Source organism: Oncorhynchus mykiss, chromosome 27, assembly GCF_013265735.2.
Source record: "Oncorhynchus mykiss isolate Arlee chromosome 27, USDA_OmykA_1.1, whole genome shotgun sequence".
NCBI lineage: Eukaryota > Metazoa > Chordata > Actinopteri > Salmoniformes > Salmonidae > Oncorhynchus > Oncorhynchus mykiss.
Genome location: NC_048591.1, coordinates 10390971 through 10418861, shown reverse-complemented (window position 1 = coordinate 10418861; position 27891 = coordinate 10390971). Strand labels below are relative to the sequence as shown.

Genomic DNA, 27891 nt, shown 5'->3' with positions numbered 1-27891 from the left:
TCATGTCAGCCCTTACAGACATGATTAATGTAATCATGTCAGCCCTTACAGACATGATTAATGTAATGTTGCCAGCCCTTACAGACATGATTAATGTAATGTTGCCAGCCCTTACAGACATGATTAATGTAATGTTGCCAGCCCTTACAGACATGATTAATGTAATGTTGCCAGCCCTTACAGACATGATTAATGTAATGTTGCCAGCCCTTACAGACATGATTAATGTAATGTTGCCAGCCCTTACAGACATGATTAATGTAATCATGTAATCCCTTACAGACATGATTCATGTAATGTTGCCAGCCCTTACAGACATGATTAATGTAATGTTGTCAGCCATTACAGACATGATTCATGTAATGTTGCCAGCCCTTACAGACATGATTAATGTAATGTTGCCAGCCATTACAGACATGATTAATGTAATGTTGCCAGCCATTACAGACATGATTAATGTAATGTTGCCAGCCCTTACTGACATGATTAATGTAACTCATCCTAGAATCACAAACTTTTACAGATGCACATTCGAGAGCATCCTGTCGGGCTGTATCACCGCCTGGTACGGCAACTGCTCCGCCCACAACTGCGAGGCTCTCCAGAGGGTGGTGCGGTCTGCACAACGCATCACCGGGAGAAAACTACCTGCCCTCCAGGACACCTACAGCACCCGATGTCACAGGAAGGCCAAAAAGATCAAAGACAACAACCACCCGAGCCATTGCCTGTTCACCCCGCTATCATCCAGAAGGCGAGGTCAGTACAGGTGCATCAAAGCAGGGACCGAGAGAGTGAAAAACAGCTTCTATCTCAAGGCCATCAGACTGTTAAACAGCCATCACTAACATAGAGTGGCTGCTGCCAACATACAGACTCAAATATCTTGCCACTTTAATAAATGTAATAAATGTATTTCATAAAGGTATCACTAGTCACTTTAAATAACAGCACTTTGATCATGTCTACATATCCTACATTACTCATCTCATATGTATATACTGTATTCTACACCATCTACTGCATCTTGCCTATGCCACAAGGCCATCGCTCATCCATATGTACATATTCTTATTCATCCCTTTACATCTGTGTGTATAAGGTAGTCATTGTGAATTTGTTCGATTACTTGTTAGATATTGCTGCACTGTCGGGAACTAGAAGCACAAGCATTTCGCTGCACTCGCATTAACATCTGCTAACCATGTGTATTTGACCAATAACATTTGATGTGATGATTTGATTTGATCCTGACCACAAAAAAATGTGGCTAAAATGAAATCCACAATAGCCTAACCCTGAGAAGTGGGATTTCCCCCTAGGATGGTTGGATTTAGGAGAGGTGGCATCTGCAGGCTTCCTCCACTTAAAGCAGACCATCTGTTTTCTTCTGTCCATTATATTGCACACAGCTGTAACGTGGGATATGTCATTCATAATATAGGTTATTTAACACATTTTGCATTAATAGTGATTGACAATCCACCACACTTTGAGGAAACGTGCAAAAACGTCAAACAAGGTCAAATAAATACAAAGTGGACACTTTATTTTTTACAAATTAATCTGTTTCTGTTTATTTTTTTCATATATTGATTCTTTTCTCATTTAGACAATGACTCAAAATGTCAATAACAATGGCTATAATGTGATAGAAGACAACAAAAAATGAGATCCAATATACAGCATATAGACATTAAATACGTATTGAAACAAACACCCAAAAGGAGAATGTAAAACAACAAAATAAACATTTGAGTAAAAAAAAACAAGGTACAAGTCAGGGAAAAGCATTGGTGTTTCAGCTGAAGCTCCCGTTCAATGTCTAAAAGTGACACACAAACCATTAAAACCTTCTAGACTGCTCGTCTTTCGTCGTCAGAGAATAGAACAGCCAATCAATCACACTTTACATCCAAGGGAAGGGGATAGTAGTAAAAGTATGTCACATCTAGAAAGAACTACGGTGATGGCATTCTGAGTAGAATGGACAGTTTTAAGGTATGGCAGTGTAAAAAGTGCTGATTCTCCCATACTGAGGGAATGAAGATCATCCCAACCCCACATTCATTGTGCTGGAGTACAGTATAGCATCATTATCAGAATCCACCTGCAATCTCTAGTCATATGTTCAAGACACAAGAAGCAGTCTATCCAGGGCTATACATGAATTCTCCACCAGTCTTTCCTCCTTTCGCAAAATAAATTCATGTAAACGACAAGTAGAGTGATGTTCAATGTAAGGATGTTGAGGACGCCTAGACCCGTTTCTCTATCAGTGTGTGTGTGTGTGTGTGTGTGTGTGTGTGTGTGTGTGTGTAGATCCTTGAAACCAAGAGACCCAAACAGACAGGCCCACAGAGCAGTCAGTAGCAAGGAGCCATTCTACATTGCGGGACAGGGACCTACTGGATGGTGCATACAAGAGGAGAGACTAAGACCACTAAGTAACTTTGACAGAATATAAAAATAACAATTTCTTGCAGTTCCAATGTCATTTCTCGATGATTTTTTTTTTAAACGACTGGGAATACATTCTATGCTAACATGCAGAACTAGCAAGTGGTGCACGGTCTATGTTATATTTCAGTGCAGGCCATTCAGAATAATAGCATTGAGATCCTGGTAAGAGGACTAAGGTGCATATGTGCCATTCAGTTCTCACTTATTTCATTGACGAAGCTTTTGGGGATTCTAGCATTGTCTCTCAGTTCCATCGCCAGTATGTGAAGGATCTCTTGGGTGGGTGGTTTGTGTTTGGGTGAGACTGCAGTGGAGAAACAGGTCTGTCAGTGCAACAGTTCAGGACAGTGGTTTTGAACATGGATGGATCAACGTGACGGGTCATGATGAGAGAGAGGCGGGGGCACCAACCTGCCGTACCCACATCTCAAATCATCTACACATAGAGAGGCAATCTGCTGGTTACATGGCTGTCTTTGGAAGTGCTTCTGTGAGTGACTGAGGAAAAGCAGGTGACCCGTCCAGTCTAAACACTGCGTCTGCGGACGTAGAGCTACGTCAACCCAGTTGTCGCGCTCTCTCTCCGGTGTCTGTTAGCCGCAACAGATCATTCAAGAACATAAAGTCCTATCATGACCTGCCTGCCACGCCCACCTGGGTCCCACGATCACACCGTTCACAACAGCTGCAAGAATGTGGATTTAGAAACAGATATCATATTCAAGCGTCTCTCTGTCTCCCTATCTGATTCGAAAAGTGAATCATGGTTCAAGTTGGAATTCAATAATTCAAGTAATTTGTCGCTACAAAGTGAGGCTTTGTAGGTGAGACCCATAGCTGGATTGATAGATAGATTAACTAGTCTATGTTCCTGTCATTGATAAGCACCTTTTGTAATAAACATTGCATTATATCAATCCACATTCTTGCATTGTGTGTGTGTGTGTGGTTGGACAACAGTGTTTGTTCATAGGGTTATGTGTTGCCGGGAAAAGTAGAGGATTGCTCAGCAACTCAGAGAAGTACTTATTGCTACAGCAAATCAGAATTGAAATGCATCAATGTAATTCAGGTAGTGTAGAACAGTGCCAGGTATAAGCCCATAGCAACCGCAGTTCACCTTAAACCACACATCTCCTCTCTATCTAAAACCGTATCTCGTCAAACCATTTGTTCTAAATCACATTTGTCTTGAAACAGAACAAAAGTTTGAAGGGTATGTCAGTATCATATTGCAGGTAAAATACAGTCGATAAAACTATTACTTTTTGAAAAACAGATCTCCTGACACAAAACAAAATCTGTTCATCGCCAATGAAAAGAATACGCACAAAGTCAATAAGAAGTTCATTCTGCACTACAAAGAGGACTGCCAACACAAGACCAGTCAGTGTATCCGGTGAGAGGGATATAGGCCCATGCATTGGAGCTTGATAACCAAGCCTACACTCTTAGAAAACAAATTATTATCATTCTAGAACCTAAAAGGGTTATTCGACTGTCCAAAAGGGTTCTACCTGGAACCAAAAAGGGTTCTCTTATGGGGACAGCCGAAGAAGCCTTTTGGAACCCTTTTTTCTAAGAGTGTAGCTGCACCCTATGTTGTTGTGGCATATTATAACTGGTAAGAGGTTTGTTTCAACCTGTGCCATGCTTTTCCCTAGAAGTAAAACGCTGGCCTGCATACTGCACACTGGAAACCCATTGGCCGAATCACTTACTCACAATGGGCTGAAAGCACAGCTATCGACTCAGGCTTTAATCTAGAGTGCTGATGTTACAACAAAAACAGGCCTTTGCTTTCTTGTCTCCCTAGAGCTGTTGGAACAGTCTTAAAACGACAGCTTCTCTGTGGCTTTAACCCTCCTCTGTTGTCGTCAACAACAAAACTAGAAGGCTGAGTCACAAGGTTTGGTCTTTGAGACACTGGAAGGAACACTCACTAGATGAGAAGATTACGTCGACTAGCTTCTGAAGGTTGCATGAGGCTCCATTCTTACCCATTCATTTACAATGATGACTATCCCCAACATTACGGCAACGTTACAGAACCTAATGGGAACGTTATGGCGGTATGAACTCTTAGCACCATTTAGAGTACTGAAACGTCTATACAACCTGTTTCGCTTATACTTCTAGTTCAAACCACTAGCGGCGATAGAGAGGCATTGACGTGTAACAACCACGGAGAAAAATACCGACCTATCGCCAATAACGCTCCCATAACGCTCTAATAACGCTCCAATAACGTCCTAATCATAAAACCAGTTCTCAGGGTGTGAAGTGGAGGACCTCCAGTGCAGTATGAGACTAACTTGGATCAGAATTAGAAAGTGAGGCGATGGCATCATTGAAAACACATGTAAAAACACTGGTGGTGGGATATTGTAATAGTGAGGAGGACATCCTCTTATCTGGTTCAAGTCACAACATTCAGCACTGGAGGTCTTTGACATGGCGTCGAACGCTTGCGGTTCTTTTTGCTGGGCGACACGGAGAACCAGTGCCCTCCTTTTTGCACTGGCAGGCAGGCAAGAGTGAGCATGGCATCGTTGACAAAATTGAAATAAAAAACAACAACAACAGAGCACTGAAACAAAGAGGAGCCTGGAAGGGAGGAGAACGCCGTGAAGATCCTCCTCCCTCGTCTCTCCTTTCTCCTCAGCTTACAGACCAGCGCTTGTCCTTTCCCATTCCAGTTGTGAGAAGATGAACCATGTCCGTTTAGTGGCGTGTCCCTGGAAAATGAACCGTGCGTGTGTGTGTGTGTGTGTTGAAGAGGTTTCACAACACGTGTGTTGTTGCGTTTCTTTCACAGTGTACATCGTCGATGATGTGTTGGGGAGTGTAAAAGTGTGTGTGTGCGTGTGTGTTTATCATAGTAGTTCTCTGAAATTTGTGATCATATACTGTATGTGTGTGTGTGTGTGTGTGTGTGTCATGTGTATATGTGTTCGTATGTGTGTCTGTGTCTGAGGGGGGAATGTAAGGGACTTGAAGTGTGTGTGTGTGTGTGTGTGTGTGTGTGTGTGTGTGTGTGTGTGTGTGTGTGTGAGAGAGAGAGAGAGTATCGTCTGAGTGCAAGTGCAGACGGTTAGAGGGACCGGAGTTGGTGGGTGAGGTTGCGATTCATCATACAGTTCAGTCACACCTGTGACCTCTCCCCTCCTCACTATCTCCGTTGCTCCTTCTCTTTGTTGAAAAAAATAATAAATCTCCGTCCGTCAGTCTGTCTCTCTAGACAAAGGCCTCGGGCGTGCTGCCGTTGTTGATCTGGACGTAGATCTTGGGGTCCTCCTCGCGCTCCTGCTTCTGGCGTTGGAGCTGGCGGCTGTAGCAGAGCAGGTAGAGAGGCAGGCAGAAGCCCAGCACCGTCAGCCCCAGCAGGCCCACGTTGACCTGCACACAACCACACACAGGAAGTGACATCATCAGTCAGAAGAAAGGAGCGAACGGCTCTGCTGTTTTCACATTGGACAGCAGTGTGTGCTATGACATGTACTCTGGGCAGATTACTTTAGAACAAGGTGGCTTGTATACAGTAGCCTTTGCGGCATTATGCTCATAGCACATGAGTGTACTTGGGTCTTCTGCATTAGTGAGCAATAGGTGTCCTGTAGTTTGTGTAAGCTCTGGGAAGGGTGAAAGGTCGTTGCTCTCTTACCCATAGGGGGTCTCCCTTCAGGGGGCCCATCATGGCCATGAAGAGGGGCTGCTGCAGCAGGGCAAACAGGGCGCTGATGAGGGACTGCATGCCTGTCAGACTGCCAAACTGAGACGACGGGTACCTAAGGAGGACAACCAGCATGAGGCACTTGTGTGGAGGGGACTGTGCGCACGCACACACACACACACACTCCGGAGACACTTACACAGCAGCATACAACCCTCCAACCGCAGAGTGGATGAATCCTCTCACAATGGTGTGCAGAATAAACGATAGAATCTGAGGGCAGAGAAGAAAGGAGAAAGAGAAATAGTTCAACATGATGTGTTCTAGAATCTACAGGCCCAGGGCATACATGGTGCCCTGTTCCTCCATCCTAAAATGGAGTCCATGTTTAATAAATAATGGCTGGACAGAGATGTTCCCAGAACTGTGTTGGAAATAACTTGCATAACTTGTAATGACACTTCTGTCCGCCAGGGGACACTGTTGCATTAAATAACGGCTCAGCTGCAACAAGATGTGAGTCACTCGCCCTCTTTCTTTCTCTGCACCAAGATCACTCCCTATGGGTCTCGGTGGGCTTTACCAAAACACTGGGATGCACGCAGTGAAATGTGCGCTTCTCCACCGCCACTACAGGAAAAAGAGAGAGAGAGACGGAGGAGAGGAAACAGAGGGACGAGTTACCTGGAGAGGGAGGCTGGGGACGAGGCAGGTGACCCCGAAGCCTATCAGTAGCAGGTTGGTGAAGATGAAGGCCCGGGTGGCGTTGGTAATCTTCTGGATCTGTCTGTCCCGACGCTTGGGCTGGGTGAGATCTCTATCAGAGGGGACATCACATGTTACACACAGACTTATACAGGTTATACAGATGACAGTCTTGTGGATACGGTCTTGTGGATGCTAGGGGAGTATGTGGGAGGCAGGGGAATGCTCTTTTGGAGTGTGTGTGCCTGAGTGAGCGTGTGCGTGCGAGCGTGGGCGCGTTCGAGCGTGCGAAACTCACCTTGTGCCCGGCTTCACGTTCTCATCCTCACACTCTTTGAGCTTCCAGTCCATAATGTACCCGATCACCGGAGCGGTCATCAGACACAGCAGCTGCAGCACTCCGAAAATGGAGGTGTACACACTCACTGTGAACGGCAGGAGAGACAGAGAAGTGTTATTCCCCAGGACTATTGCCTCCAAAGCTTACACGCCGTCAAAATAGCATGGTGTTTACAGCAAAATGGACAGGGTTGCAGATTAGGTTATGATTCATGGGGTAGGCCAGAGTCTTGAGTCAAAGTGAATCTGTGTCAGAGGCAGAGAGGGGAATAGATGGGCTGTGCTCATCTAATCTAGCCTGAAGTCTTACCTACTTCCATCTTCTCCTCTGCAGACGCAGTAAGAAGTCAGTGTGACAGGAAGAGGAAGAGAGACAGACCAAGAAGAATTAGCCGAAGCAATTCAGAGATAGAAATAAGGGCAATGTGAAACAACTCCAGGGTGGGCGAGATTACAAAGGAGGTTACAAGAATGACAAAAGAGCAGTTAGGTGACAAGTCGTGAGGTAAACTACTATACCAACACTACAAAGGACCGATATCTTTTCATGTCCGTGTTCCAGGCACATTTTCAAGACGCACACGCTCGCGCACACACGCACCTGTGCTGAAGTCTCTGTCGGACAGCGACTCCAGGATGTTGTTCATGGCTCCCATGTAGAAGATGAGTCTCAGCTGGGTGACACACATGGTGATCAGGCTGAGCATGAAGATAGGACTCAGGATACTCTTCATGAAGGACTGGGCTGTGGACACACAGGAGGAGAGACAGATCAACAACAGCAACAGAACACGGAGGGGGACACACAGGACTGTAACGTTTAGCATCAGATTGGAGTGAGGTTTCACTGTGTGTACTGTACAGGATGGGCCTTCTTTTCATTTCCTCCACATGCTGTGACGGAAAACTACCAGGGCAAGCTGCTTCACCTCAGAATCAACATGGAGGTAGGGAAATAGGGAAGCTCGGAGTCTAAATAGTCCACGGGTCCCTGGGGTGGCAAGGTAACATGTGGGGGCCCGCGCTGTAAGCAAAGGGGCCCGGGGCCATGGTCCGTTAATCATCTACTGACTCTCACAGCTGTAAAAGCTGCGGCAGGGCAGTGGAAAAGTCTTAATGGTCACGCCACAGATGTGTCCAGCGTTTATTGCCCAGTGCTGCAGGTATCTCCTATGCTCTGGAGACGGGACCATAGGTGACATACCGGCTGGACAAGGGGCTTTAGAGGCTGGTACATGAGAGCAGGTGGTTCTAAGTCTGTCTCCGCCTATAACACTGGGTCTCCCCTGTGTCCTGGACCCATAACATGTGCTATTCACAATGTGTTTCAGAGTAGGATGTGGGATCAGTTTGGACAGTGGGATCAGTTTGGACAGACAGACAGACAGACAGACAGACAGACAGGGAGGGAGGGAGGGAGGGAGGGAGGGAGGGAGAGAGGGAGAGCGACAGAGAGGGAGAGAGACAGTGAGAGAGGGAGAGAAAGGGAGAGGAGCCCCTTGAAAACCTCCTGATACGTGGAACTTGTCCAGCAGGGTTACAGAACCGCTGGCATCCATCCTGTGTGTATAATGACCCCCCCCCCCCCCCCCCCCAGAACCCTTACTGACTGCTACCTGCCCTCTGGCCCGCCCCACCACCGCCACTTGAGCAGCACTTCTTGGAATGCGGTCCGAATCGATTGCACGGTCCGTTTGGTACCAAAGAGAGCCTGCAGAGAACCACAGGGCGCCCCGCTGGGAGTTTGTGACCCGAGGGCCGAGCCCGAGGGGGAGAGGGGGCACAACAGGGTGTGGAGGGGGCACGTGGCTGATTTGAGGGTGTTTTGGAGGTTTGTGGCTAATTGCACTGTACAAATCTGGGTTAAGGCAAAGTTCACAGCCAGCTGCACGTTTGCAGGATTTAATTTGGGAGAGGGAGGATGGCCTTGGTGACCTCAGAGCCAATGACAGCTCTCCCTCAGACAAGCCGGCAGCTGGGACCTAAACACTGGCTGGTGGGTGAGCCCACTCTGAAACATCAACATTGCACCGTTGTAGTTAGAGCCCGTATTTACAAAGAGTTATAGAGTATGGAATAGAATCCATCATAGAGGGACAGTCAACCATATTCTAGATCTGGGCCTGTGTCTAGGATCAATTTAGCCTATTATATCAAAAAAAATATGATTATATGAAAAAGTGGGGGATCTGACCCTAGATCAGTACAAGCTACAGGCCCAGATCTAGCATATGGTCGACTGTTTACCTCTGTTTACCCATAAAGCAGGGCTACAATGATCCATTGTATTGTATCTATTGTTCTCCTATCTAAATTCGACACCATGGCTGGAGCAGGGTGTTGTGTTGGACAGTTTTTGTGGGTCTTTTGACATCAGACAGGTTTCTGGCAGACATGTCCTTTGTTGTGTCCAAATGATGTGTAACAATGAAACTGGCACGCTGGCTTTTGGCCTCATGGAGTATGGATTTGTGGAGGTACAGAGCTTGAAACCCATTATGGCAAATCCATTTTGAGAATGAACCCCATCACACTCACAATGTGCACAGAAAATGCACAGTCATTATTTATTTTCCTACTCTCCATCTGAAAGACATCAAATGCATCATGTCCTCTGGTCTGGGATGAACAGATGTGGCCTGGCCAGACACTTACATTCCTCCTGGGACTTGCACTGGACCTCCAGGTCAACGGTGGAGAGACACAGCTTGTTGCCCTCCTGTTGGGCCAGCTCCGTGGGGTTTTGCTTCATGCTGTTCCCCACGCTGAGTCGTCTCCCCACCGTGGTCACCTGGCGGTAGAACTGCTTTCCAGTGATCTTATGGTCAAAGCCCAGCCAGCTGAACTTGATCTTCACACTGAGGGAGACAGAGAGACAGAGAGAGAGGGAGAAAGGGAGCAGGGGAAGAGGCCAAAACAGAGGAAAGGATGAGACTAAATCCAGCTGTATGAGAGCAAAGCCAGTTGAGCTCCTCACCTCATTAGCTTTCCTGTACACAGGGCCTCAAGCCCTCGCCATGCTGCAGAGGAACGTGTGCTGGGGGATGTAGTGTACTGAGCTCCAAGGAGAATGGAGACTCTATGGAAGGCCTTAATATTCCTACTCCAGCTTAAGTAGATGAACCTCAAGTCCTAGTATTATCCCCTAAACCTGTTATTGTTGGCTAATATTAGGTTAGAACTAATGCTATACTAACTAATAGTATAAGTTATATCACATAATTAATGATTTAAGTAGCAAATACTAGTAATACTAAACTAACATTAGGTTACAGGAATGACTGCTATTTATAGGTTACCAGGAATTAAAATATGCTGTAAAACTAATAATAACTAAGAAAGCTAACTCATTTTATGTTAAGGAGTGTGATGTTTTCAGGAGTGTGATGTTGAGGAGTGTGATGTTGAGGAGTGTGATGTTGAGGAGTGTGATGTTTAGGAGTGTCTTACGTGTAGTCCATATCCTCAGGTCCAGGGAAGGGCTCCAGGGGCCAGTTGAAGAAGCAGTTGATGAAGACAAGGCCAGCGCAGGCAGCCCACACCAGCAGGATGGTGATGAAGGTGGCTCCAAGGTCATAGATCACCTGACGAGAGAGGAAGCAGGGACCAACAACCACAACATTAGCCTCTGTGTCCGACCTTCACACTGCCGTGAGGGAATAGGGAAGTAGAGTCAAACAGGTAGCCCTGATAGATGAAAGCATAGTTAGCCTCGATAGCTAGCCTCCATAATGGTGTGCATGAGTACGTAGACTAGCTAAGTAGATGTGTGTGTAAGTTACCTTGATCCCAGGGAAGGTGACAGCGGAGGATGCATACGATCCAATCATGAGAGCGATGAAGGTGGAACGGAGGTCACCAAACATATTGGGAAGCTGAGGAGAGAACACAAGAAAGAGACGGGACATAAGATTAGGCCACACTTGAATCAGACCAATGCAGTCACGGGCATAAAGACTCTTGTGTAAAAACACATGAATAGCCATAGAGACGCTCAGTCACCGCCTGACATCACACTAGGGAATCGTAAATATGTTTTTGGGAGGTTGTTGACAGAGAATGAGTGATGTGGGCGGAGTCTTGGTGATGCTCTTCCCCCACACTATGTATGACAGAGTGAGAGAAAGTCCAGAGCAGCTTGCATATGTAGCCCTCTTCTTGAGCTTAAAGCACAGGCTGTTCCCAACTCAACTCCTAACTGTAAACAACTGTCCTTGAGAGGAGAAGGAGGGAGAGAGGGGGAGGGGAGGAAAGGAGGTAGAGGGAGAGAGAGTAAGAAAAATAACATTTTTAAAAAACAACATACTTCCACTGTGTGTGCACTTGAATCTCCCATGACAGAGTCGGGGAAGGGAAAGGGAGGGAGAACAAAAATGCCACTGATAAAAACACCAGCACAACAACTCCTGAACAGAGCTGTTTCATGGCATATTTATTGAACTGGGTCATAGTTCAACAGTTCTCCAAGAACTCCTCCGAAACCAATCTCTCCATCCGTCCATCCACCCTCACCACAGGTTCCCTGCTTGTCCGAGCCATGGAGGAAATATCTCACCTCGTGCCGTGGCCTCCCCAGATGGCATTACCCTTAACCACTAATTTGAACAAAGGTTAACGGCAGAATCAAAATGTCCCACATGACAACTACACTAACAATCACATTCCAGTCCTCCTGGAGAAGTGAAATGAGCTGGGACCATCTCTATTATGACACTTACAGTAGGAGTGAGTAAAGCTCTACTGCAACTCAGCACTGGTGCCTCATTGTCAGGACAAGAAGAGGTGTGTGTGTTCATGTGTGTGTGTGTGTATGTGTGTGTGTGTGTTTTACTATCTTTGTGGGGACCAGAAGTGGGGACATTTCTCCAGTCCCCAAAAGGAAGAAGGGTATTTTAGGCTTAGGTGTTAGGGTTAAAATTAGGGTTAGGTTTAGGGGTTTGGGGTTAGGGTAAGGGTTAGGGAAAATAGGATTTTGAATGGGAATCAATTGTTTGTTCTACACAAGGATAGTAAAACAAATGTGTGTGTGTGTGTGTGTATCTCCTTTCTCCTCAGCTCACAGACCAGCGCTTGTCCTTTCCCATTCCAGTTGTGAGAAGATGAACCATGTCCGTTTAGTGGCGTGTCCCTGGAAAATGAACCGTGTGTGTGTGCGTGTGTGTTGAAGAGGTTTCACAACACGTGTGTTGTTGCGTTTCTTTCACAGTGTACATAGTCGATGATGTGTTGGGGAGTGTAAAAGTGTGTGTGTGCGTGTGTGTTTATCATAGTAGTTCTCTGAAATTTGTGATCATATACTGTATGTGTGTTTGTGTGTGTGTGTGTGTGTGTGTGTGTGTGTCGAGTGCTTGTGTGTATGTGTTGGTATGTGTGTCTGTGTCTGAGGGGGGAATGTAAGGGACTTGAAGAGTGTGTGTGTGTGTGTGTGTGTGTGTATCAGGCTGGCAGATAGAAGACAGAAACACTGGTCTTATGCAAGGCTACCTCTCCACCATCACTCCTAGCACCCTACCAACCTCCCACTTAGCACAGCTTCAATCAGCAGTGTTGGCTGTGGCATTGCCCTGGAATAAACTCATATGGAATATGCTGAATAATGTGCTTGAGCGTCATCAGGGATGTGACTTCCATTGCTCTGCTCTCCTCAGTTCCCCTATCTATCTGTCACCACCAGACCATCAGTGTGTCATCAGACTATCACATGACTTTCAATGACCTCACTGAGTCAGTTACGGACAGACAGACAGACAGACAGACCAAAACCGTTATTAACCTATGTCCCAGTCACCCTTTGTCTGTCTGTTCTGCTAATATCGTTGTATACCAGGTTTGGATGTAATGGAACGAGTTCACCTGCCTTTGATCAAATTAAGGACATGCAGGGGGAAAGGGGAAAAGAATGAATTGTCAACAGAAGGTAGAGTCTAAAACATCAACAGCATCGGAAGCTCCAAAACAGCTCCCAGCTTAAATGCTGCAATGACTGTAGTTGCCTCATTAGTTTTAGTGGTCTGAAGTCAGTTTGACTGTGAGTTACTGCGGTGGTTCCCAAAACAAACCACCACAGACAGGTTTCTCGTTCACGAGCAGAAATCAAACCACATAATTATGTCGTATAACTATGACATAATAAGAAGGATATCCAACTGTCAATGTAATGAAGGAGGTAGATGTACAGCTTGTGAGAACAGGCAGGTTCAGGTTGGGAAACAGGATCTGTGTCACTTAGTGAAAAAGTCCAGGGGGCGCTACGTTGTAGAACATTCAGATATAAATACTTTATAGGATGTAGAATAAGGAAATCACGTCAGCACTAATAATGACATTTCTCTCTGCAACGTTGAACAATGTTTTCCTACTGGCCCTGGCCCTGATAGCGGTGCAGCCATGACTTTGTCTCCCTAATCTACCTGGCCACAGTACAGTGCTCCAATTTCGGAACACTTCCCGAATTCTACTCCATCAGGCATGACTAAATACTGTGTCTAGAGGCAGAAACGACAAAACCCAGGGCTGGTTAATGATTGGCCAGCTCTTTTCTCTCTAGGCCAATCTCAGTTAACCTGAGACATTACCTGTTCCTGTTTCATGAGTACTGTCTCTGGCTTGCATCCCAAATGGTACCTTGTTCCCTACATAGTGTACTACTTTTGACCAAGTCCCTATGGACCCTGGTCAAAAGTAGTGCACAGTATAGGGAATGGGGTGCCATTTGGGGCACATACCCATCTCTGTTAGCTATGCTAGTGCCAGGAAGAAAAGGCAGGGTCAATACAAATGGTGGACTGTCTGCATTCACCTACCAATCTCTATTTGGCTCCATTTTGGGATCTGAACAGTCATGGAGTTAAGTATGTTTGTAGAGTGTTGGACTATGAACAGTGTCTAACTCTATAGGATGTACTGGAAGCTAAACAAGGTTGCTATGTACTTCCATTCTTTTACTTTTACATGTGTGTATTGTTGTGAATTGTTAGATACTACAGCACTGTTGGAGCTAGGAACACAAGCATTTCGCTACACCCGCAATAACATCTGCTAAATATGTGTATGTCACTAATAGAATTTGATTTGTTGTGTGTGTGTGTGTGTGTGTGGTGGTGGTGGGGGGGGGGGGGGGGTGGGAATCAACAACATGATGGGCAATCCATTAGTCTTTAACCGATACAGGCTGATGACTGTGGCTCTATACACTGTGTTTGTGCCCTGAGCAGATAACAAAATGTCTGCAATACACTTTCAGACACTCACAGCGGTGAAACTCGGCTACGTGCTAGCAGATATCACTTGAGGAAAATTGAGAAAATCCCTATCTGAAATGCTGAGTGATGTTTGCAGACAGTATAGATTGCCTGTGGTAAGCAGTTTTCCTCTAAAGCCATTTAAGGACGCAAGTCCTATCCTATTCTTATCTAAGTAAATACTACACATTCTACACTTTGCATATCAAACTGTTGCTTACAAGGGGAGGTGCATGAGCGTCTCAAATATGTGCACTGCAGTTCTACTTGGAAAACAAACCCTAGCCAGAAAACAACCCCTTGCGTCTGGGTTCATCTGATTATTTTGTGTGACGGCAGCAATGATTGTTATCTTTAGTGCAGCAGACGGAGAAAAAGTGGGAGAGAAAAGAGGAGAGTGGAAGAGTGGAATAACTAAAAGCCTCTGAGGCACAAAGGCCAGAGAGAACAGACAAGGAGGAAATGGACGGAAGGGGGGGAAACAGAGAAGTGAAAGAGAGAAGAGGGGCTGCTGTTGCGTAAAAGCTGTAGTGCTTACTGGGCTGGTTCTCAGAAGCCAAAGGGAACCAGTACAAACCGGTCCAATCCTGACAGGACAGACCTCCATCATAAAATGAGTCAACATGCTGTGTCCCTGACGACCACACGCAGACAACACCGGCCTGAATATCTCCATCTCTGTGCCATCACTCTACCACTCTCTCTCTCCTTCCCTCTTTCTCTCTCTGTCGTCAACACTTTGTTTTGCAGTACTGGCCTTGTTGTGAATCCCTATCCACTCCTACTGGACGTTAAACCTAAAGCTGAGTGTACAGTGAAAGCAAAAACAACAGCATGTGCAGCAGTTGACTGCCTCTACGATCCATCCATGTCCTTTAATAAGGAAGTCGACATGACCCTGCGATCAGTCCTCCACAGTCGAATAGTGTCATCAAGCGCCAGTTAGCAAGTCAACCTCTGATGCTAGGACATTTTACAGGCAGGGGGGTGTCGGTGGCCGTGGTGGCGATCCCTGTCTGAGTAGCGAAGAGCTATTGTTAGTCTAGCCTGGTCCAAGATCTGTTTGTGCTTTCCTGGCAGGAGAACGACATATGCAAATGTGGGACTAGCACAAACAGATCTGGGTCCACCTCAGCTTCGGCATTCATCTCTCTACCCCTTCCATCATTCTCTTTCCAAGTGCCAGGAAGCAGTAAATAATCATCTAGGTAAATCGAGCCAGACTGAAACTTAATTCCCCCCAAGGACCTAATGACACAAATCCCGGAGAGGGATTGGGCCCAATGAAGAGGTCCTAAAATAGAAAGGATTAGAGTTTCATGCAAAACATGACTCAGAGATAATAGAATCATCTTAACACGTGCCGCAATGTACAAGAGGAGGAGCGCTGCGTGTGTATGCATGTGCGTGTATGCGTGGGAAGAGTGCGGAGAGAGGGCCTGGGGGGGTTGGGGTCTGGTTGAAAGAGAGAGAGATGGATAGAGGAAGGTTAGGAGAGATATCTGCAGTGGTGATTGCTAATACTATGGCTGACTGAGGGAGAGACTGAGTTCAAAGCTATTAAAGAGAAGAGGGAGGGACGGAGAAGAGAGAGGGAGAGAGACAGACAGCCTGCTGCTGGTAACCGGAGAAGGGGGCAGACAGAGATCGACTAGGCACTTTACTGATAGAAAACAGAGGTGTGCAGAGGAGAGCTCTCGTTTACCGCCTTGGGTTCTCCTCCACTTGTTTACTGCAGCTGTACTGCCTGGGACACAGAGTGCTGAGTGTGCAATCATAGGGAGAGGGAGGGAGGGAGGGAAGGAGGGGGCAAGCTGCCAAATCACCACCCTTTCAGCAAATTAGAAGAACCAGTAAGAAGAGAACACATAGAAACAAAGAAAAAAGGTGATGGAGTAGGGGCATAGCGGTGCATACCTTTCCTTTCGAGTAAGCCTACAATCCAGATGACTTTGAAACACAGAATAAATCTAAACATAATCATATCAACTGTCTGTGGGGGACAAACTCAATGAGTTCAGACTGATTGAATGAGATACAATGTATCCATTTAGTCTTTTGTGGGAAAAAAAGGGTATATTTGAATATTTTTTTTTTAAATGTAAAAAATATTCTGTGAAAACCTTTGACCCCCACACCCGGGAGGAGGAGAAGAAAGTTCAGAAGAATAAAGGTCCCGCTGTACAAGAACAACATGAACCCAGACCAGCAGTGTAAAACACACTGTTAGTCAGAGCAAGGAATTACCGCAGTGAGGTTACTGCAACAGAACAGCTGAAACAACGCCAGAGGCCAGTTCTTTGGCACTCACACAAGCATGTACACACACACACACACACACACACACGAGGGAACTAAACAGCCATAGCAGGACAGGCTGAGACATGCTGGTGTGGGGAATGAATGAAACCAGATAAAATTAAAACAACACCTACAGTATGGGAGTGGGAGTGGGGGGGCAGAAGAAATCAGCTGGGCAGCTTCTGGGTGTAGTGGTAGTGTGTGAGTGTGCCAGCCAGACAGACAAACAGACAGAGCCCCTCTGAACCCCTGCAGTGGGGGGTAGTGGGGAGGCCAGGGACAGGAAACTGCCAGGGAGGGGTTGAACGAACCCCAGCAGGGCTAAGTGTTACAGCCTTCCTACTTCCTGTTTGTCAGCTCAGCATACCGTGTCTCTTTTCTCTCAAAATTCTTGTGCGTGTGTCATTGTCTGTGTTTTATCTACGCAGATAAACAATGAAACAATGAAATCATGTTATCTGTAAACACCATTGTGTCAGTGAAAACCCGGCCGGTCCTAAGGCAAGATCAATCAGAACATTTAGTCTAGCTGCCTGTGAACCCTGGCGGTCTGCGCCACCCAATCAAAGGGCTGCGTCCCTGTCAGGATCATGAATAAGTAATGAGGAGGTGTCTTTTTTAGGCTCTCAGCTGGACCAGAGCACGGTTGAATAATTGATTTCTAACGCAGGGTCTTTCTCTCTCCTTTTCCTTTTGCACGTGGCCTCCCTGTGATGCAGCACTTTCTCCATGCGGATGACACCCCCATGGGAGGGTGTACGACATGTCCCGCCCACCCACCCTTCTCTCTTCTTCGCTCCCCTCTACACGTCTCTCTCCTCACTCCTCTTTCTGCTCCCCTGTCTCCCTACTCCACCCTGCACCCTAGCGGCCCCCTCCCCCCTCTGCCACTGTTCCCCACCTCTCTCTGCTCACTCCCCTCGCTCCCCTCCCCAGCCTCACCCTGCAGTACAGGAGAAGACACCACTTACCGTGAGGGAAGTAAAGGTCATGCACATTCCTCCGAACCCGTTCAGTGCCAGAGCAAAGAATATGAGGATGGACAGATCTGGACAGGGAGAACACATGTGTTAAGGAGACGGGATGGAACAGACACACATACTGTACTACAATAGAACGTTGAGTAAATAAAGAAAGAATGAAGAAATATACATACTCTTGGGGTCGCTCGATCCATAAGCGATCAGGATGCATGAGAAGGCAAAGCAGGTACTGAAATAACAGAACAGGTTGAATATGAGGAAGGCTTTTCATACAAAGACACACACCCAAGTCAGAAACAGAACATAAAAATATATGCAGCAGGAAGTTGCGGCCACTAAAAAGTACTCAACCCTGTACAGAGGTTTTTGTGACAATCTCAATAAAAACATTTTAGAGTGCCGTGTTTGCGGCAATTATTCTGCCAATACGGGCGCCATCCCACTTCTGACACCAATATAGCGAATTTGGGGTCCAGCCCCTGCCGGGACTCAAACCTGGGTATCGAGACTGTTACCCCAACACATTAGCTTAAATTATAGTGGCCGCAACTGTACATACCACCTCGTCTCTGTTCTCTTACCTGCCGAGCAGCCGGAGCTTGCGGGGGCCATACTTGTCCATGACAATGCCCAGGGGCAGGGTGATGGCACTGAGGAGGAAAGAGCCCACGGTGAAGGCCAAGTTCAGCATCTCATCCTGGTCCTTACAGATGGGCCAGCCGTTCATCTGGAGGTACTCCTCCTCCACCACGGGGCTCTGGGTGATCCCCTCCGCATCCCCAGCCTGGACTGGCTCAGACTGGTTCTGACTGGTGCTGTTACCTGGAGGCACAAGATAACTTTATGGAACCTTCAAATTCAACTTCATGATCCCAGAGGGAAATAGATTTAGCATGGTACATAGAAGACATCAAAACATACATTTAAAAAGGGATTCCTGGTGTTTCGGTAGAGAAATTAAACATTATCCGACCATCAAGACGGGATTGGAAAAAACAGTGATGCTAATTTGACCAGAAGACCCACAGACGAAACAAACACTCTAAGGTTCCTTCCAAAACGTTACATTCTAGCTTGATTAGATAGAATGTGCCAATTGGGAGAACGTTATGGACCATCTGAATGATGAAAACATTCTGAGAGTGCAGATAGAATATAGGTTTGTTTGGAGTTGGATTGCAACATTTCTTGCGTTAGTGTTCTAAGAGACGTCCTCCCTCACTTGAGACCATTGATTTCAGAGGAAATATCTTGAAAAGTCATCCACCTCATATGCATGCCTAGATTTGTGTTTAATTTGTGTCTCGTGTGTCTCTTCCTGAAACAGTGTGAGCCACGGACAGGCCAGGGAGACAGAAAAAGCTCGGTGAAAGATACTGTAACAAACTGTTGGGATCAACAAGCTGCAAAAATAGCTGGGAGACACTGGGTCTACTCTGAACCCCCATGCAATGCAGCTCCATGGCAAACCAACCACCTTAGCACCCCCAAACGTTCCCAGAGTGAATCCCCAAGAGGATAGAGACAGAGCGCGCCAATCATCAGTCGTTTATGTCCATCTTTCATACTTCATAGCACTGTTTGTTAAAAGGACCGGAGACCAGTGACTTGGTTATGAGGCTTGTTACTGTTGTTGTTGAGGAGAGAGAGAGAACTGTAGACAATACCCTAGTCTCCATGAGTTTAACTCAGACAAAACAGATAAAACAAAAGACTATGATGACAGCCTTGACAGTGGCAAGTCTCGTAAAAAAATATATGTTTAGTGGCCTAGGGGAGCTAGTAAGGCATTGAGTAAGGGCCTGGGGGAGGATAGGACGCAAGACAAACTGTTATTGTTTTCAGTGATTTTCAGGTGATGTGACTTTGGACAACCTTCCAAAAACCTTTGGTAACAAGATGTTTTTCAAGCAGTCTTGATAAGCAGGTTGTTGTTTTCTTGAGGGTGAGGCTGCGAGTAGACATGGCTGTCTTATATAATATGTAGGTTAAAGGTCATGGTAGATGGCAGTTAACACATAGGTTAGCAGAAGGCCAACGGCAGCTGGGCCTGCCTGGCTGGGGGGGCTCTTACTGCTGAGTAATCCAGACAATGTGAGCCTGTACTGCTGCTGAGTAAATAAGGGAAGCGCCCTGAGCGACGCACAGCACAAACACTATGTTAGCGCAACAATGGCCTTAAACCGCCTTCAAACAAAACACTGTTCCCTTCTCTGTTCTGAGGGTTTACATCGTGATTCTAATGACTCGCAAAGCATCCAGTTTCATTGAAATCGTATGGCACAAAAATGATTGTGACGTTATTGCTCTGATACTACAGTTCACCTAGCCTAAAATATTTGAATAAAACTTTTCCCAGCTAGGGCCTGCAGCTATCTTCCTTGTAATTTAGTCTGAATAAGAACATTCAAACTCTAAGGCCATGCTCTAACAAGATTATTACATTACCAACATAATAAGAACATAATGTGATATGTGTCATCTTTAACCTGATAATCCATCAAGGGGAAATGGATGTGTTTCTTACTCATGTCAAAAAAACAAACATTGCTTTGTGTAATAATCAACTCATCAATCTTCAACTAATCTATCATTCGATCTGCCCATAGATGCTGTGTCAATCTCAATGCGTCTGACCCGATCACTTGTAAATGACTGACAGAATCAAGTGGACTAGCCTTGTTGCTAGAAAATGGTTGCCATCAGCGTAGAATGTCTGCATTTCCTCACATTGACTCATCAGAGGAAGCCAGAGATAACCAACTGACAGTATTTTTCATCATCAGCATTTAAAGCTCTATCTATTTCAAAGCAGTGAGCAGACAGAAGATTCATCAACTCCAGATAATGTCCTCTCTGTCCTCCCTAACACCGCAAACATCCCACTGTTACTGAGCGCTAATAACGCTAAGACAACACTGATTCAAATAGTTGGCTAATAACAGCTGGAAGGAAGCTAGCCTGGTGCCAGATTTAAAAAAGGAAACAAATATGTTTTAATGTCACATACACCGGATAGGTGCAGTGAAATGTGTTGTTTTACAGGGTCAGCCATAGTAGTACGGCACCCCTGGAGCAAATTCGTTTTTTTTATTTCACCTTTATTTAACCAGGTAGGCTAGTTGAGAACAAGTTCTCATTTACAACTGTGACCTGGCCAAGATAAAGCAGAGCAGTGCGACACAAACAACAACACAGAGTTACACATGGAATAAACAAACATACAGTCCATAACACAATAGAAAATAAGTCTATATGCAGTGTGTTCAAATTAGGTAAGATTAGGGAGGTAAGGCAATAAATAGGCTATAGTGGTGAAATAATTACAATTTAGCAATTAAACACTGGAGTGATACATGTGCAGAAGATGAATGTGCAAGTAGAGATACTGGGGTGCAAAGGAGCAAAAAATTAAATAATAACAGTATGGGGATGAGGTAGTTGGATGGGCTATTTACAGATGGGTTATGTACAGGTGCAGTGATCTTTGAGCTGCTCTGACAGCTGGTGCATAAAGTTAGTGAGTGCGATATGAGTCTCAAACTTCAGTAATTTTTGCAATTCGTGCCAGTCATTGGCAGCAGAGAACTGGAAGGAAAGGCGGCCAAAGGAAGAATTGGCTTTGGGGGTGACCAGTGAAATATACCTGCTGGAGCGCGTGCTACGGGTGGGTGCTGCTATGGTGACCAGTGAGCTGAAATAAGGCGGGGCTTTACCTAGCAAAGACTTATAGATGACCTGGAGCCAGTGGGTTTGGCGACGAATATGAAGCGAGGGCCAGCCAACGAGAGCATACAGGTCGCAGTGGTGGGTAGTATATGGGGCTTTGGTGACATAACAGATGGCACTGTGATAGACTGCATCCAATTTGCTGAGTAGAGTGTTGGAGGCTAATTTGTAAATGACATCGCCGAAGTCAAGGATCGGTAGTATAGTCAGTTTTACGAGGGTATGTTTGGCAGCATGAGTTAAGGATGCTTTGTTTGCGAAATAGGAAGCCCGATTCTAGATTTAATTTTGGATTGGAGATGCTTAATGTGAGTCTGGAAGGAGAGTTTACAGTCTAACCAGACACCTAGGTATTTGTAGATGTCCACATATTCTAAGTCAGAACCGTCCAGAGTAGTGATGCTGGACGGGCAGGTAGGTGCTGGAACTGATCGGTTGAAGAGCATGCTTTTAGTTTTACTTGCATTTAAGAAAAGTTGGAGGTCACGGAAGGAGAGTTGTATGGCATTGAAGCTCGTCTGGAGGTTAGTTAACACAGTGTCCAAAGAAGGGCCAAAAGTATACAGAATGGTGTCGTCTGCGTAGAGGTGGATCAGAGAATCACCAGCAGCAAGAGCGACATCATTGATGTATAAAGAGAAAAGAGTTGACCCAAGAATTGAACCGTGTGGCACTGTTGAGTATGCCGATAAAAATGTGGTGATTGACAGAGTCGAAAGCCTTGGCCAGATCTGTGAATACAGCTGCACAGTATTCTCTCTTATCGATGGAGGTTATGATATCGTTTAGGACCTTGACCATACATGATGAGGAAAGAGTTATGACAAATGTGCTTTTCCAAGTTCCATTACAGAAATATAAAGTTGTTCTATTCTGTTCTATTGTACTGACTGGTATGCTTATTGGTACACTTAAAACCTAACGGGGTATTTGGTGGTAGGTGTATTATTACTGACACTGGATGCTTCATACAAAGAATAAAAACAAGAGGCTTGATATTTCCTGTGCAATATGTTCTGTCCACGTTGTCAGTGAACCATTCCTTAGCTAAACTGAGTGGAAACCGAGCTAAGTCAACAGTACACACCTTACAGTGTTAAACTAACAGACTCTACCAAGATAAATGAAATGGGGGCATGGTGACAGGCTAGTTCATGTGACGAAACACACGAGCTGCCGGAGAGAGAGAGAGATGAAGGGAACGGGAGTCAACAGTGTTGTATGTAGGAGGAATGCGAGCCTCACGCTTCACAGTGTCGGCCTAACCACACACTTGTATGTTAGCAGACCGAAACAGAAGCAGCCCATTGTCCAATCTCAGATCCTTTAAATGGAACCAACGATATGGGGACTGAGGTCACCATGACACCAAACACAAAGGACTCTCAGCAATCTGTTTAACAGATGCCCTTTGAACACATTCATATTTTAAAACATAAGAGAAGAAAAGGATGAAAGAGTGTCGAGACTGACCTGATTTGCATAAACGAAAAGGCCTATTCACATGTTAAATGCTGCCTGGCAAACAGAAAGCACTGTGGCAGGTGATCAGAGGACTCTTGAGTCAATCACAGGCCATGATCTATCAATATTATCATGTCATCTAGTCCATCACAGGCCATGTTTTAATGATATTAGGTTACGACCTACCTAATGATGATGTGCTTTATTTGTCTTGTCATCGCAAGGTCTCAGTAATGACACATATTTCTCTCTCTCCCTCTGTCTCTCCCTCCCTCTCCCTCTCCCTCATGCCCACTTCCGGCCCACTGCCTCCCTAAGTGTCTGTGTGTTTGAAAGATGAAAGGAGGACAGATGAGTCATAGAATATGAGAACAGAGCGAGAGAGAGAGAGAGAGAGAGAGACAAAAAGAGAGAGAGAGAGACAAAAAGAGACAAAAAGAGAGAGAGCGAGAGCGGAGAAAGATCCAAGTCACCGGTTCGCTGTAGCATTTGGATGCAAATAAACCAACAAAACAAAAGATACCCTTATGAGCACACAGAAATGTACCTGGTACTTTCACCCCAGATCCCGCCCCCACCACCCCCTGGTTTCATCCATCATCTCTGGGATGTGCATGATTTAGTGGAACCATCAAATCCCCACAGAGAGAGAGCGAGAGAGAGAGCGAGAGCGAGAGAGAGCTCTGAACCATAGCTGCATTAGAGGCTTGTTAAACAGGCTGACCACTATCGACGTGTTCTTTTTTCTCAAAGCTCAACATTGGCGGGGATGAAAACAACGCAATAGTCTTGGCCAATGATCTAGTAAAACCCCCTCACACACTTTCAACACTAGCCAGGTGCATTTTTCTTTGAAGGCCATTCACTCTCCTTTATGGCAACATCATCAATAAAACTGTACAACAGCCCCAAATTAGGTAATCATCTGCAGCAGTTATTCTGAACCTGTACTCATAAAGCATTTCAGAGTAGAATAGCTGATCTAGGATCAGGTCTCCCCCGTCTATGTAATCTTATTCATGATCTAAAAGGAGAAACTGATCCTATATCAAATCAAACTTTATTTGTCACATGCGCCGAATACAACAAGTGTAGACTTTACCGTGAAGTGCTTACTTACAAGCCCTTAACCAACACTTGGGTGACTGAAGTCTCTGGCAATTTTATGGGCTTTTATTATATAGGTCCTGGATGGCAGGAAGCTTTGCCCCAGTGATGTACTGGGCCGTTCGCACTACCTTCTGTGGCGCCTTACGGTCAGATGCCGAGCAGTCGCCATACCAGGCGGTGATGCAACTGGTCAGGATGCTCTCGATGGTGCAGCTGTAGAACCTTTTGAGGCTCTGGGGACCATTGCCAAATATTTTCAGTCTCCTGAGGGGGAAAAGGTTTTGTTGTGCCCTCTTCACGACTGTTTTGGTATGTTTGGACCGTGACAGTTTCTTGGTGATGTGAACACCAAGGAACTTGAAACTCTCGACACGCTCCACTACAGCCCCGTCGATGTTAATGAGTTCATGGGCCCCCCTTTTCTTTTCAGCACTCCTGCTCTGTGACTCTTTGTGAATGTGGCCCTGGTTTCGTTTGCATTGACCCTCATGGGGGAACTGATCATGTCAAATGTAAGTGGAAACTCGTACAATTCGTCTGCTCAATGTGATTGGATTAGAAACCCCCATCACTTCATCCCACCCTCGCCCACAGAATATCCATTCTATCACACCATTCTATTGTAACCCCCAATGAAAGAATTTGTGGCATTGTTCTAAAGAGCACTATTGAAGTGCTGGATCGTTCCAACCAACGTGACTGAATTAAAACTATGAAGACACATAAAGTCACCTTTGTCTCACAGTAGTGAAATAGAAACACCTTTTGTTGCTGAATTAAATAAGTAGAATACGTAGGATTGCTTAAAACACACTTAATATTTGTCAGACCTTCCAAGCCCAAGTGATATACATTCACGTGTCTCACTTACTGAGTGAGACAGCAATAGTTGACATAGAAAAAATATGTCATAAAAACAAATGTTGCTAAATGTCACACAATATAAACCAAGCATTCACTGAGGGAAAAAAAAACTTGCATCATTTTCATATGTACAATACTTGTGTAATAACATAGGTATAACACATATAATAATGGTATTCCTTTTGGGGGTTTCTTATTCATTGTAATAAAAACAGTCCACAACATAAAATATATTTGATCACCTTGAATAGTGTTATACAACCATTTGTCTTCATTTCCCAACCCCTTATATTGAAAAAAATAGGATATATAAACACAGAGCATTATGGGTATTGTAGTGCAATCATGCTACACAGCCTTACCAGGTTCTCTGCAGAGGTAGGAGTAGAAGCCTTCAGACTTGAGCATGATGAGCAGGGAGCCCCAGCCCAGCAGCACAGCAGAGAACAGCAGGTTCTCTATGACCGCAGTCACAGCCATCCACCAGCGCCTGGAGAAGGCTGTGGCCAGGGAGGGTGCCATCTTCACAGGTAGAAGAGGGGCACAACAGGGCACGTAGAACAATGGAGGGCTGGTTGCCTGGAAGATAAGGTTGATACATGGTAAGGGCCAGGCCTAAGAGTGTGAAGAGTCACATTTGGTAGTTGTTTGACATCCGTACTATACTAAACTGTGTATGAGTTGTTGAGGGACACTTCAGAGGTAGCCTATACATAAGGGGGATATACCTACACAAGGATGCAAAACATGAATTTCCATTGCAAATAACAGTACATTATGCTAATTATGGTATGTGTACAGTAGAAGACGAAGCTATCCTTCTTTAAGTTACTGGGCATCCCTTGTCTTTGTCCTTGTAGGATAATCATTTTTCACTATTACAAAACAGCTGAGCTCATACAGGAGTATGCCTGGACCACAAAACCCCTCCTACTAATGTACCAAAACCCCGCCCTGGCTCCCTCTGATTGGCAGGTAGTTTTCTGGACCTCTACCATTGGCTGCATATTAACAATGCTACCAAGAATGACTCCACGTGAGGGCAAGTTCCAGCCGGTTCGAACCAGTGCGGCGCGAGATTCTCAGCGACGACATCTCCTTTTTTGTTCCCATCGCCATCTTCATCCGAAATAAATACATGCATCTGGGCTAATCATGTATCGTTATATATAGAGGATAATTTTCCTCCACTATGCCCATGTTATCACGAAATGTAGCGTAAAATGTGTTTCTATTTATTTCAAATTCATTCACAAATAATTGTATGACCAGCGATGAACTACACACCTTTTATTAATTAACACAAACCCACGCTGGCCAATTAACTATTAGACATGCATGGCATTTTATATTAGTCTGAGGTCGTATTATTTTCTCCTGATTTCACTGTCATTTTATTTTCACTACATAGTTGCTTATAAATGTTAGTTATTTTATCGATATGTGTGAAGGTCAGGTCCTCAGTACTATGGACAAAGTGTATAAAGCCTACATTTTCATTCGCCTTGTCCTTATGAGACCCTTAAACAATAACAGTATGGTGCGGGAAATGAGCAGCTCTATAAACTGGTCTGAACTGGACTGAAATCATCAGCGGTCTCAATGCGCCTCAGCCTCCTCCTGCACACCCCCACCCCATCTCGTTCGCATGAAGCTCAGCTGTTCAGTATCGTAAACACAGCACGCCGAGCATAGGAATAGTCTCACCGTACGCACCAAAACTGCAATTAGCCTACAGCTTCCATGCAGTTCCAAAAATCTAAATGTACTTTTATTGGTGCTGTTTTGGTAGCAACGACATTGAATGGTTTCACTATCAACATGCAGAACATGTTCCCGCAATGGTAATGTTATTACTAAAAAGCGGAATACATATGGACGCACAAGTAAGACAGCGTTACCTAATATGGCTGTACTTCGTTGCAAAGCGCAAATTTCTCTATGGACATTAAAAATATATATTTTTTTACTATTATATTCTATTATTCCATTCTAAACCCTTAAACTCAATCTGCAGAGAAGCAAATAAAATGATAACGTGACACTGTGAAAAAAGTCGTCATTTAAGTACATTTTATAAGTCAACTGCATGCTGTTATTTCCCTGTAATAATTGTAACATTTGGAGACGGTGTATAGGCTACTCAAGCAAAACACCATAAACAAAAACATAATTGGGATGATCACCCCCTCTAAAATCATGTTGACTACACATCATGTAACAGTAAAGTCGCTCCAGGGGAAACTAACACCACTGCAATCAACAATAAACACATCTTGTGAAAACATTAAATTCATTGTGTAATTGACTCGTACTTTCCTTGATAGCCTATACACACACTGTCATCTTAAGTTTCCATTGAAACATTGTTGCATGTTTTGCCTCGGATAATCAGTCTACATCATTTCAGGGTCGGCTACGAAGATATAACAGCATAAAAACAATGTTGCTTTTCTGCACACTCAGTGTAACATAGCTTATATATTTTTTTCCGTGATCAATTTTCAATAAAAGCAAAGTAGAGAATTTATAGGTTCTTCCCCTTAGAATAACAGTAGAGCATCCCTACAGTGCGGTATCATACCTGAGTGTCTGGAACCACGAACAAGGTCGCCTGCCTCTCCGCTCTGTCTTTGTCTTCAAATCTATAGTTGTTATTCTCAAAAAAACTAAATAACAGCTATATACTGTAGACTATACTCAATCTTTTGTTTCTTTGCATCCACATCTCTCTTCAACGCAGATTCCTGCTTTTATTTTCGCACCGAAAGCTGCACAAACAAGCCTGGGTCTCCATTGGCCAGGTCCTGAGCTAGAGACGAGCGCAAACCAATCAGAGAGCGCTTAAATGATTAAATTAAATAATTAATTGGTGACAACAGCCAGCTAATGTTTTGACACAAAAGACAGGGTGGGGTGGGGGGTTATCGTAAATACGATTAACTTAAATAGGGGGGGGGGTTATGACAAATAAGATTAACTTAAATAAGGACCGGTGCACTCATTGTTTTATTTTCAA

The 27891-nt window shown here is 45.0% G+C and overlaps 1 protein-coding gene across 2 annotated transcripts; it reads right to left on the bottom strand.

The window, feature by feature from the left end:
* Window positions 1-1550: 1550 nt before the first annotated feature.
* Window positions 1551-27622, bottom strand: LOC110507524 (large neutral amino acids transporter small subunit 4). Of its 2 annotated transcripts, XM_021587566.2 has the most exons (15): window positions 27457-27622; window positions 25235-25451; window positions 18287-18527; window positions 17879-17934; window positions 17694-17770; window positions 10963-11055; window positions 10631-10764; window positions 9836-10038; window positions 7782-7925; window positions 7491-7508; window positions 7140-7266; window positions 6821-6953; window positions 6336-6409; window positions 6128-6251; window positions 1551-5862 (listed from the first exon to the last, which is right to left on the bottom strand). In XM_021587566.2, the coding sequence occupies exons 2-15, from the start codon at window positions 25392-25394 to the stop codon at window positions 5701-5703; spliced, it is 1746 nt and encodes a 581-aa protein (XP_021443241.1). In that variant the 5' UTR covers window positions 25395-25451; window positions 27457-27622; the 3' UTR covers window positions 1551-5700. The 2 variants fall into 2 exon arrangements, with proteins under 2 accessions (XP_021443241.1, XP_021443242.1); XM_021587567.2 differs by lacking the exon at window positions 7491-7508 and having other exon boundaries at window positions 27457-27620.
* Window positions 27623-27891: the final 269 nt, after the last annotated feature.

What these genes read in the sequence shown, in the direction of transcription:
- LOC110507524 (XM_021587566.2), bottom strand. Translation starts at nt 25,394, where the DNA reads ATGGCACCCTCCCTGGCCACAGCCTTCTCCAGGCGCTGGTGGATGGCT. An exon ending in TGGATCGAGCGACCCCAAGA is followed by an intron (nt 17,771 to 17,878) that starts GTATGTATATTT and finishes CTCCCTGTCCAG; the next exon opens with ATCTGTCCATCCTCATATTC. An exon ending in GTGCAAGTCCCAGGAGGAAT is followed by an intron (nt 7,926 to 9,835) that starts GTAAGTGTCTGG and finishes GTGTGTCCACAG; the next exon opens with CCCAGTCCTTCATGAAGAGT.